Below are 13,225 nucleotides of genomic sequence, written 5' to 3'. Positions count from 1 at the left end.
GATGCCATGTTGCGTTTGGAGAGCCCCTGATGTGCCTAAACATTAAAAACCCCCACAAGTGACACCATTTTGGAAAGTAGACGCCATAAGGAACTTATCTAGATGTGTTTTTAGAGCTTTGAACCCCCAAGTGTTTCACTACAGTTTATAATGCAGAGCCGTGAAAATAAAAATTCTTTTTTTTTTCACAAAAATGATTTTTTAGCCCCAAGTTTTGTATTTTCACAAGGGTATCAGGATAAATTGGACCCCAAAAGTTGTTGTCCAATTTGTCCTGGGTACACTGATACCCAATATGTGGGGGGGAACCACTGTTTGGGCGCATGACAGAGCTCGGAAGGGAAGGAGCGCCATTTGGAATGCAGACTTAAATGGATTGGTCTGCAGGCATCACGTTGCATTTGCAGAGCCCCTGATGTACCCAAACAGTACAAACCCCCCACAAGTGACCCCATATTGGAAACTAGACCCCCCAAGGAACTTATCTAGATGTGTTGTGAGAACTTTGAACCCCCAAGTGTTTCACTACAGTTTATAACGCAGAGCCGTGAAAATAAAAATTCTTTTTTTTTCACAAAAATGATTTTTTAGCCCCCAGTTTTGTATTTTCACAAGGGTAGCAGGAGAAATTGGACCCCAAAAGTTGTTGTCCAATTTGTCCTGAGTACGCTGATACCCAATATGTGGGGGGGAACCACTGTTTGGGCGCATGACAGAGCTCGGAAGGGAAGGAGCGCCATTTGGAATGCAGACTTAAATGGATTGGTCTGCAGGCGTCACGTTGCATTTGCAGAGCCCCTGATGTACCCAAACAGTACAAACCCCCCACAAGTGACCCCATATTGGAAACTAGACCCCCCAAGGAACTTATCTAGATGTGTTGTGAGAACTTTGAACCCCCAAGTGTTTCACTACAGTTTATAACGCAGAGCCGTGAAAATAAAAATTCTTTTTTTTTTCACAAAAATGATTTTTTAGCCCCCAGTTTTGTATTTTCACAAGGGTAGCAGGAGAAATTGGACCCCAAAAGTTGTTGTCCAGTTTGTCCTGAGTACGCCGATACCCCATATGTTGGGGTAAACCCCTGTTTGGGCACACGGGAGAGCTCTGAAGGGAAGGAGCACTGTTTTCCTTTTTCAACGCAGAATTGGCTGGAATTGAGATCGGATGCCATGTCCCGTTTGGAGAGCCCCTGATGTGCCTAAACAGTGGAAACCCCCCAATTATAACTGATACCCTAATCCAAACACACCCCTTACTCTAATCCCAACAGTAACCCTAACCACACCCCTAACCCAGACACACCCAACCCTATTCCCAACCGTAAATGTAATCCAAACCCTAACCCTATCTTTAGCCCCAACCCTAACCCTAGCCCCAACCCTAACTGTAGCCCCAACCCTAGCCCCAACCCTAACCCTAATGGGAAAATGGAAATAAATACATTTTTTTTAATTTTTTTATTTTTCCCTAACTAAGGGGGTGATAAAGGGGGGTTTGATTTACTTTTATAGCGGGTTTTTTAGCGGATTTTTATGATTGGCAGCCGTCACACACTGAAAGACGCTTTTTATTGCAAAAAATATTTTTTGCGTTACCACATTTTGAGAGCTATAATTTTTCCATATTTAAGTACACAGAGTCACATGAGGTCTTGTTTTTTGCGGGACGAGTTGACGTTTTTGTTGGTAACATTTTCAGACACGTGACATTTTTTGATCACTTTTTATTCCGATTTTTGTGAGGCAGAGTGATCAAAAACCAGCTATTCATGAATTTCTTTTGGGGGAGGCGTTTATACCGTTCCACGTTTGGTAAAATTGATAAAGCAGTTTTATTCGTCGGGTCAGTACGATTACAGCGATATCTCATTTATATCATTTTTTTATGTTTTGGCGCTTTTATACGATAAAAACTATTTTATAGAAAAAATTATTATTTTGGTATCGCTTTATTCTCAGGACTATAACTTTTTTATTTTTTTGCTGATGATGCTGTATGGCGGCTTGTTTTTTGCGGGACAAGATGACGTTTGCAGCGGTACCATGGTTATTTATATCTGTCTTTTTGATCGCGTGTTGTTCCACTTTTTTGTTCGGCGGTATGGTAATAAAGCGTTGTTTTTTGCCTCGTTTTTTTTTTTTTTTTTCTTACGGTGTTTACTGAAGGGCTTAACTAGTGGGCCAGTTTTATAGGTCGGGTCGTTACGGACGCGGCAATACTAAATATGTGTACTTTTATTGTTTTTTTTATTTTATTTAGATAAAGAAATGTATTTATGGGAATAATATATATATTTTTTTTTCATTATTTTGGAATATTTTTTTTTTATTTTTTTTTACACATTTGGAAATTTTTTTTTTACTTTTTTACTTTGCCCCAGGGGGGGACAATACAGATCGGTGATCTGTCAGTTTGCATAGCACTCTGACAGATCACCGATCTGAGGAAAGTGCAGGCTGCTTCACAGTGCCTGCTCTGAGCAGGCTTCTGTGAAGCCACCTCCCTCCCTGCAGGACCCGGATCCGCGGCCATCTTGGATCCGGGTCTGGGGCCTGCAGGGAGGGAGGTAAGACCCTCGCAGCAACGCGATCACATCGCGTTGCTGCGGGGGGCTCAGGGAAGCCCGCAGGGAGCCCCCTCCCTGCGCGATGCTTCCCTGCACCGCCGGCACATCGCGATCATGTTTGATCGCGGTGTGCCGGGGGTTAATGTGCCGGGGGCGGTCCGTGACCGCTCCTGGCACATAGTGCCGGATGTCAGCTGCGATAGGCAGCTGACACCCGGCCGCGATCGGCCGCGCTCCCCCCGTGAGTGTGGCCGATCGCGTATGACGTACTATCCCGTCACCAGGAATTAAGTCCCAGGTCACCTTGACGGGATAGTACGTCAAACGGGATTAAGGGGTTAAAGATCAATAATGCTAGGGTGATTCTATTCTCCATATCCTACTATGGGAAGAAAAGGAGAAGAAAAAATGCATCTATTTTTTGAGGGAAAATTACTAAACTGGTCAAGAAGTAAGTAACCAGAAAAGTAATAAACTTGGAGAAAACATGAAAGAAGTGTGGACTACAGGTTTGGTAATCGAGTTAATAGAGGAACAACATTGGTATTTATGCACTGCAAGGATATTAATAACAAAGCATTATGTCCTTCCTTTTGTTCAAGCCATATGGTATTCTAGTCCCAAGCTTGAAGATCCACCATGTTTCTCTGTTTCTCAAGGTTGCTTCAATGTCACCTCCTCTAAATGGTTTATAGATTTTTTCTATAGCGTAAATTTTAAGTGACTCAAGATTAGACTTATGATGGTTAATAAAGTGCTGTGAGGCTTGTGATGTATTTCTATTGATGTTGATATTCTCAACATCATAGATGTGTTCACGAATTCTTGTTTTTAAGGAGCGTATAGTGCTCCCAACATATTTAAGATTACAAGCTGTGCACTCTATTATGTACACTACATTCTTGGTGTTACAATTTAGAAATGTTTTGATGGGATAAGTATTCTGTTCGCCAGCGTCGGTGAAATTACAGCACTTCAGCGAAAATTTACAAGTTTTACATGCCACAGCACCGCATTTATAGAAGCCTTTTGTACTGAGCCAATGAGAGGGCTGTGCAGAGGGAGCCTTAAGAGAGCTTGGTGATAAACTAGTGCCTAACGAGGGCGCTTTTCTGGACACAATTCTGCATCCATTTTTCAGGATTTCGGCTATATCAGAGTCTTCTTTTAGAATAGCAAGATTATTTTTGACTAATTTCTTAATTGAATCAAATTGGTTACTAAACTGAAAGACCACAGTAATTGGATTCTGGAAAGATTGATTGTGATTTTGTTTATTATGAAAACGTGGTCGTCGTGCAACAATTTTTTCTGCTCTATATAAATGCCTGTCACTGTAGCCTCTCTGCACAAGTCTCTCCTTAATGCTCTCGATCTCTTGAGAATAATCTTTCTGAATGCTGCAGTTACGTTTAGCCCTTACCATCTCCCCTACAGGAATGCTTTTAATTGTGTGTTTGGGGTGGTGGCTATTTGCACGTAAAATCGTATTTCCTGCGGTCGTTTTCCGAAAAGTGGAAGTAACAATAGGGGTATTGGGTACACCCTTCAATTTTAAATCTAGAAACTCCATGCAAATGTGGTCTTGACGTGAAATAAATTTGAGGTTAAAAGGATTGCAGTTAAAATAATCCGTTAAATTCTGCACGGTAGATACATCCGAATTCCAAATAATAATCAAATCATCGATGTATCTACCGTACCAACGTATGCAATCTTTAAATGGATTCTCAAAATTATAGATATAAGACTCTTCCCACCAACTCATCACCAAATTGGCAATGGAAGGCGAGTATTTAGCGCCCATTGAGACACCACTAATTTGCATGTAGTATGTTTGGTTGAAACAAAAGAAATTAGTAGTCATGAGAAACGAGGTTACCTCTATGACATAAGACTGAAGATCAATGGAAAAATCACTGTATTTTTGCATGTGGAATTCAAGTGCAAATAGCGCCACTTTGTATGGTATGGAAGTATACAGCGAGGTGACATCTGAGGCAATCCATGAAAAATTGGGCTGCCATATAAAGTCCTTCATAAAATTGAGAACATCAGTACTGTCCCTCAAATAACCAGGTGTCCTCTGGACGAGAGGCTGCAGGAGCAGGTCCAGCCACTCCCCCAGCCTCTCGCCCAGAGACCCAATACCTGACACAATTGGCCTCATGGGTGGTGGGTGTTCATTTTTGTGGGTTTTGGGCAAGGCGTACAAAATTGGAGTTACCGGATTGGGGACTTTCAGATAATCACTTTCCTTTTTGTTAAAAAATCCCATGCTGACACCATCATCAATGAGATGATAAATTCTATTTTGTATTTGTGGAGTAGGGTTGGCAGACAGGCACTTATACACGGTCGGGTCCAAGAGCATGTTATTGACCCATGTAATATAATTATCCTTGTCCATTACGACAACGGATCCGCCCTTGTCAGAATTTTTAATGACAAGGTCGTCGTTGTTTTGAAGTTCACGTAATGCCTTCTGTAGTTTTGGTTTAAGATTATTGTTATGCACATGTTTATCCCGCACTCCTTCAGAAAGGCTTCTCAGCTGGGATTCCATGACATTTTGGAATCTGTCCATAGCAGGTGTACGTGCTTGGACAGGATAATAATGGGGGTTGGGCACTTTCATTATATTTTTTGGGATAGTTAGGTTTTTGCTCGCCTCTGAGCTTTCCTCCTGCAATTCTAATAAGCACATGAGTGACAGCTGATCTGCAAAATCAAGGGATTTAAAAGCATTATCATGAGGGTTGGTGTCACATTTTACCCCTATTGGATCATCTTTAAAGTGCAGTTTAAGAGCAATATTTCTAATAAATCTATTTACGTCACAGATCGTAGAGAAAAGATCAAAATTACAACTTGGTACAAAGTTAAGACCATGTGATAAAAGTTCCTGTTGATCATCTGTAAGGGAAACAGAAGAAATATTAACAACATTAAAATGTCCTAACGTTGACGTCTGAGATGATATCTCGGAGGATTTCTGTTTACTTCGATGTTTTCTTCCTTTCCTCCGGTAAACCTTCTTCTGTTGGTTAGTGGAGGTTTGCTTTTTTTGAAATAAGAGTTTTTTGAACTTTGTGCAGGTTCAGAATCTGAGTCCTCCGTGACTCCAGTTGAAGTATCCAGATCAGATGAACTGAAGGTGACCTGTCTCTGCATACGGTTTTTATACATGCGGTTTTTGTGGGGTTTAAGGATTGATCTTTGGGATTGATTCATTTTATCCCACCTCCCCCATTCATAAACCTGTTCATTTGCATAATCATAAAGATCACGGTCCAGCTTGCGTTTTTTCATATCCATGATATTTTCTTCTGCTTTGGAGATTTTAGAATTGCTTGTATTAATAAATTCATCAAATTGTGCTGAAGTCATTTTGTCCTTCACCTCCTTAGTTGTGATCTCAATATCTTGCTGCAATTTCGTTAAAGAATTTTCCTCGTATTGTATTATAAGTGCAATTAATTTCAACGAGCAGTCAGATAAAATTGCATTCCATTCCTGAACAAAGGTATCTGAGAACACAGTACTGGGAATTTTTTTCACTCTCAGTCCTCTTGGGATAACATTTTTTTCTTTATAGTTTCTCAATGAGCTGAGATCCCACCAGAGGCGATTTTCCTTAAGCATTAAGGATAATAAATTATCAAGTGAGCCATCTTTATTGCCGGTTGTTTAACAAAAAGGAAAGTGATTATCTGAAAGTCCCCAATCCGGTAACTCCAATTTTGTACGCCTTGCCCAAAACCCACAAAAATGAACACCCACCACCCATGAGGCCAATTGTGTCAGGTATTGGGTCTCTGGGCGAGAGGCTGGGGGAGTGGCTGGACCTGCTCCTGCAGCCTCTCGTCCAGAGGACACCTGGTTATTTGAGGGACAGTACTGACGTTCTCAATTTTATGAAGGACTTTATATGGCAGCCCAATTTTTCATGGATTGCCTCAGATGTCACCTCGCTGTATACTTCCATACCATACAAAGTGGCGCTATTTGCACTTGAATTCCACATGCAAAAATACAGTGATTTTTCCATTGATCTTCAGTCTTATGTCATAGAGGTAACCTCGTTTCTCATGACTACTAATTTCTTTTGTTTCAACCAAACATACTACATGCAAATTAGTGGTGTCTCAATGGGCGCTAAATACTCGCCTTCCATTGCCAATTTGGTGATGAGTTGGTGGGAAGAGTCTTATATCTATAATTTTGAGAATCCATTTAAAGATTGCATACGTTGGTACGGTAGATACATCGATGATTTGATTATTATTTGGAATTCGGATGTATCTACCGTGCAGAATTTAACGGATTATTTTAACTGCAATCCTTTTAACCTCAAATTTATTTCACGTCAAGACCACATTTGCATGGAGTTTCTAGATTTAAAATTGAAGGGTGTACCCAATACCCCTATTGTTACTTCCACTTTTCGGAAAACGACCGCAGGAAATACGATTTTACGTGCAAATAGCCACCACCCCAAACACACAATTAAAAGCATTCCTGTAGGGGAGATGGTAAGGGCTAAACGTAACTGCAGCATTCAGAAAGATTATTCTCAAGAGATCGAGAGCATTAAGGAGAGACTTGTGCAGAGAGGCTACAGTGACAGGCATTTATATAGAGCAGAAAAAATTGTTGCACGACGACCACGTTTTCATAATAAACAAAATCACAATCAATCTTTCCAGAATCCAATTACTGTGGTCTTTCAGTTTAGTAACCAATTTGATTCAATTAAGAAATTAGTCAAAAATAATCTTGCTATTCTAAAAGAAGACTCTGATATAGCCGAAATCCTGAAAAATGGATGCAGAATTGTGTCCAGAAAAGCGCCCTCGTTAGGCACTAGTTTATCACCAAGCTCTCTTAAGGCTCCCTCTGCACAGCCCTCTCATTGGCTCAGTACAAAAGGCTTCTATAAATGCGGTGCTGTGGCATGTAAAACTTGTAAATTTTCGCTGAAGTGCTGTAATTTCACCGACGCTGGCGAACAGAATACTTATCCCATCAAAACATTTCTAAATTGTAACACCAAGAATGTAGTGTACATAATAGAGTGCACAGCTTGTAATCTTAAATATGTTGGGAGCACTATACGCTCCTTAAAAACAAGAATTCGTGAACACATCTATGATGTTGAGAATATCAACATCAATAGAAATACATCACAAGCCTCACAGCACTTTATTAACCATCATAAGTCTAATCTTGAGTCACTTAAAATTTACGCTATAGAAAAAATCTATAAACCATTTAGAGGAGGTGACATTGAAGCAACCTTGAGAAACAGAGAAACATGGTGGATCTTCAAGCTTGGGACTAGAATACCATATGGCTTGAACAAAAGGAAGGACATAATGCTTTGTTATTAATATCCTTGCAGTGCATAAATACCAATGTTGTTCCTCTATTAACTCGATTACCAAACCTGTAGTCCACACTTCTTTCATGTTTTCTCCAAGTTTATTACTTTTCTGGTTACTTACTTCTTGACCAGTTTAGTAATTTTCCCTCAAAAAATAGATGCATTTTTTCTTCTCCTTTTCTTCCCATAGTAGGATATGGAGAATAGAATCACCCTAGCATTATTGATCTTTAAAGTATGTTCATTTACTGCATACTCACCTATATGCTTCTCTGTTTCCTCCGTATAGCTGTTTCCACTGTTACTGTCACGGCGTCTGCAGCTGTACTATAGCTTCTTTGGACGCGATAGTTTCCTGACCTGCAATGGCCTCGTTGTTGCTCGTTCTGCTCCCTCACCCGTAGCCGTCCATTAAGGTACCGTCACACTAGGCGATATCGCCAGCAATCCGTGACGTTGCAGCGACCTGGATGGCGATATCGCTGTGTTTGACACGCAGCAGCGATCTGGATCCCGCTGTGAAATTGCTGGTTGCTGCTAGAAGGTCTGCACATTATTTGGTCGCTAGGTCGCCGTGTATCGCCGTGTTTGACAGCAAAAGCGACGATACCAGCGATATTTTACACTGGTAACCAGGGTAAACATCGGGTTACTAAGCGCAGGGCCGCGCTTAGTAACCCGATGTTTACCCTGGTTACCAGCGTAAAAGTTAAAAAAACAAACAGTACATACTCACCTGCGCGTCCCCCAGCCTCTGCTTCCTGACACTAAAGCGCCGGCCCTAAACTGAAAGTGAAAGCAACAGCGGTGACGTCACCGCTCTGCTGTTAGGGCCGGAGCTCAGTCAGCGTCAGGATGCAGAGGCTGGGGGACGCGCAGGTGAGCATGTACTGTTTGTTTTTTTAACTTTTACGCTGGTAACCAGGGTAAACATCGGGTTACTAAGCGCGGCCCTGCGCTTAGCAACCCGATGTTTACCCTGGTTACCCGGGGACCTCGGCATCGCTGGTCGCTGGAGAGCGGTCTGTGTGACAGCTCTCCAGCGACCACACAGCGACGCTGCAGCGATCGGCATTGCTGTCGCTATCGCTGCAGCGTCGCTTAATGTGACGGTACCCTTAGTTTATGGACACTTCAAAAGCGACCTCCGAACTAAAGGAGTCTGTAGCTCTGCCGTCTATTAGGCTGACACGCATACCATATCTGCGAACACAGAAGGCATTTGCCGACACTCATATAAGTCCGTGTTCGATCCTGGGCAGACAGCCCTGTTTTAACCTCTTATTCAAATAAATAAAAAAAAATTCCCCTTTTTTTCTCTCAATGTTCAAAACATATAATCCCTATTAAGGAGTAATGCAGCTTATTTTCTTTTGTTATATTGATATTATGCCACATAACATCATACTTTTGATCATGTGCCTTTATGGCACAAATATAAGTCAAATCAGGCATTAATCATTGCATCACTATTGTATTTTATTTTTATTCTTTGAGCTATTTAATTTCTCATTAATTATATTTAATTTTGTACAACTGTAATTACCCAGGTTTTCTTAATCGCTGCACACAGGATTATATATATGTATTTTGTGTATTTTTTGCATTTTCTGTATTTTTTGTTTTGTTCTGTTTTCTCTGCATTCCTATTTAGTGTTAAAATTTGTTTTTATAAACACGTTCAACTTGTGTTCACTCTCATGTGTTTCTACTTTGTTGGATTTACCAACCTAATTGCCATGCCGGTGTGTTCACCGGATCTTAGTATAAAAGCATGAGTTTTGACACATACCAGGTATCATGATTAAGGGTGCTGTGCCACCGGAAACGCGTCGATCTTGGATTTTATTCTATTGCACGCTGATGTTTCATCCTTACACTATACTATTGGAAGTGAATAAAGTTATGGATTGTTCACTGCATCGTTGAGCTGGATCTCCTTTCTAACATTATATATTGCCAGACTGGATTTTACCTTCTAATGGGAGGTTGAGAAAATCTATTTCTTGATTGGGTCTTGAAAACTTAAATGTGAGATTAACATTATTACTATTCAGATATTCTATAAATCTGGGGATGATGGATGTTTCACCTTTCCAAATAATAATAATAATAATTAATTAAAACGTCATCCACATATCTCCCATACCACAGGATGTTATCAAAGGAGGGATTGGATTTAGAAAATATGAAGAATTCTTCCCACCACAATACAAATAAAATTGCCAATGAAGGGGAGAATCGCGATCCCATTAGTGCTCCCTTAATTTGAAAAAAATGTTCTGAATTAAACCTTAAAGTTTCCAATGCACATAGTTAGAAACGTTTCCATTGTTTGTTATTTTAGTACTGCTGATGGCAAGGGATTTTGCATTATCAGGTTTAGTCTTGATATTGATTTGAATCCATTCTAAAACTAATCTTTCCCAGATTCCATTGAAACCTGGAAGGAGTCTTATGGACTGGATCAAACTTAAGAGTAGCAGCAAGGATTTAACAGGCTTAAAGGGACGCCTGATAGAAGTGACGGAAGAGGAACTTGCAAAACACAATAAGAAGACAGACTGCTGGACATGTATTAGGGGTAAGTGACTGTCATTTTGAGCCACTATTTGGATGGTAATTACTGTAAAGAAAGTGAACAGTTAGGGGTTTATTCCTCTGTTCGGGTTTTCATACCATTAGAACATACTCCTTTCTATTGGGGCACCCGTTCAATACCCTAAGAAAGGTAGGCTAGTCCATTTATGTTGATTAAATGACTCTCAAATGGGCAGGAACAAAGTTGAATGAGTGTTAGAGGTTTTCTCAACTTGTTTCTTTAGAAGCGCACAGCTCTTATGCCTCCCAGCTTTCTGCTCCTCTTGAAGATTGACTTCTCAGGCATTGGCTAGGCCCGACCCTGAGTAGAAATGTGCTCTCTCCCAGGCTAATGGCAGGCCCAGCTTTGCTTCTGCAACATGGGATAAGCGCAGCTGGACTGAGGCCGGTTTAATCAAGCAAACTGGTCAGCTTCAGAGCAGGCTGTAAAGCAGAAGAGGGGAACCTCAGGCCCGCGAGCCATTTACGACCCTCGATAACCTTTTATCTGTGATTCCAGGGTACCACGCAGTGCTTGGGCCAGCTCCGGTATTTTGGTGGTCACCAGCCCTTTAATTTCTTCTTTTTCTGTGAGCATGCGCACACAATTCTCCCTACTGAACCCTGAGGCGCATGCAATGAAAGATTGTCCCGACACCAGTGCAAGTATTGGGACATACTTTATGTACGGCCCAAAGGATGGTATAAACGTCCAAATGGCCCCCACCCCTACTGTAAAGCATAAAACCTGCTCTTTCTGCCCCCTTGCAAAGGTACATGGCCAGGCTGGCGCTACTGGGTGGTCTATAACCTAGGCAGCAAAGTGTACACTATAAAATTAAAAATTGCTCTATTGCAATCTGAGTCCCTGGTGGCGTAATGTGCTACTTGTGGTAGCCTTTGTTACGGTGGTCCCAGCTCTATGCAGGTCATTCACTAGGTCCCCCCTTGTGATTCTATGAATTTTGCTCACCGTTCTTGTGATCATGTTGACCGCACAGGGTGAGATCTTGTGTGGAGCCCCAGATTGATGGAGATTATCATTGGTCTTCTATGTCTTCCATTTTTTTATTATTGCTCCCACGGTTGATTTCATCACATCCAACTGCTTGCCTATTGCAGATTCAGTCTTCCCATCCTAGTGCAGGGCTACAATTTTGTTTCTGGTGTCCTTCGACAGCTCTTTGGTCTTCACCATAGTGGAGTTTGGAGTCAGACTGTTTGAGGGTGTGCACAGGTGTCTTTTTATACTGATAACAAGTTCAAACAGGTGCCATTACTACAGGTAATGAGTGGAGGACAGAGGAGCCTCTTAAAGAAGTAGTTACAGGTCTGTGAGAGCCAGAAATCTTGCATGTTTTTATGTGACCAAATACTTATTTTTCATCATATTTTGCAAAATAAATCTTGTCAAATCAGACAAAGTGATTTTCTGGATTTGTTTTCTCATTTTGACTCCTATAGTTGTGGTCTACTTATGATGTCAATTACAGGACTCTCATCTTTTTAAGTGGGAGAATTTGCACAATTGGTGGCTGACTAAATACTTTTTTCCCCAATGTATATATGCATTTAATGAACAAAAAAACATAATAGGAATGCTTCTGTAAGCCACAAATTGTCTCCAGTCTCGGATTGGAGTAAGATTTGGGCTGCTGGGCACGTCGCTTTTCAGACATTCTTGACCCATTAAGAGGCATGTGCCATTCAGTGAATCAAGTGCCTTTGACTCCATCACACCTCCATTATTGAGGCTCCATACAAGACAGATGCTAGCTGCAATAAATAGTAGTGATTGCCACTATCTATGACAGCATGCTGTTGTTAATCACTCAGACACTATATTTCTATAAAAAAGTGTAGGAATATGAAGAGCCTCACCGTGCCTTGTTGCTGCTTCAGTCATTGGTACTGTGATCTGTGCCGACAAGCAGTGTGCAATGAGCCAAAAAGAAAGAGAGGATCGATATTTAATAAATAAAACTTCCATTTATGTCATCTGTAAAAAACGAGGATATCCATGATTAAAAACACAGTAATTCTAACGTGTTTCTGGCATGGCTGCCCTTTAGTCATAGAATATACACAAATAATACAAAGTACCCTATACTGTGCATAGGAAAAGATTAACAAACGTGATCACACGTCATTACCTTAAATCATCTAACTAACATACACATAAAAAAATGCACAAAAAGCATAGGGGCAGAAGATGTGAGGCGTGGTTTAGAAAGGAGTATAAATGCAGGTGCCGAATGAATGACTGAACCGTCAGAAACTAAGTAACCATTCAATATAAGGAACGCTGTAATGAGAGTCTATTAATTTTATAGTGCACTTTTATAATGCGCTATAAAGGGTTGTAATCAGAACACATTAAAAACGCATGCTAAAAAAGTGTAAAAATGCGAAACGTCTGAAGACTCATTAATAGTAAGCATCGTATCATTCCTGTGATTCATACCTTTAGGAAATTTTGTTCCTAGCTTAATAAACCGAAAAGATTCTCTGAGGCATGGTTTATTTTTCCGGTTTCCTAGAGGACTTCCCAAATGATCCCTCTAGGACTTCATATTAAAAAGATACCCACTTACATCTTTTGAGACGAATTCCTGACGGAATGGAATAATGTTTTTTCTAAATGTTCCTTTTGTTCTTATGAAGCTCCTTATAAAAAATAAGAAATAAGA

The 13,225-nt window shown here is 40.7% G+C and overlaps 1 protein-coding gene across 2 annotated transcripts in view; it reads left to right on the top strand.

Moving 5' to 3' along the window:
* CYB5R4 (cytochrome b5 reductase 4) overlaps window positions 1-13,225 on the top strand; it is a 389,372-nt gene that overhangs the window by 103,830 nt on the left and 272,317 nt on the right. Inside the window, exon 2 of one of the 2 annotated variants that reach the window (XM_077289795.1) lies at window positions 10,386-10,539. The exons of the other annotated variant lie outside the window; for it this stretch is intronic. Within the exon in view, the coding sequence (XP_077145910.1) occupies window positions 10,386-10,539 (154 nt within the window). The remainder of the gene's footprint in view (window positions 1-10,385; window positions 10,540-13,225) is intronic. 2 annotated transcript variants of the gene reach the window in all.

This window comes from Ranitomeya variabilis, chromosome 2 (assembly GCF_051348905.1).
Source record: "Ranitomeya variabilis isolate aRanVar5 chromosome 2, aRanVar5.hap1, whole genome shotgun sequence".
Taxonomy (NCBI): Eukaryota; Metazoa; Chordata; class Amphibia; order Anura; family Dendrobatidae; genus Ranitomeya; species Ranitomeya variabilis.
The sequence above is the reverse complement of the archived record's forward strand: the minus strand, read 5'-3'. Positions and strand labels throughout refer to the sequence as shown.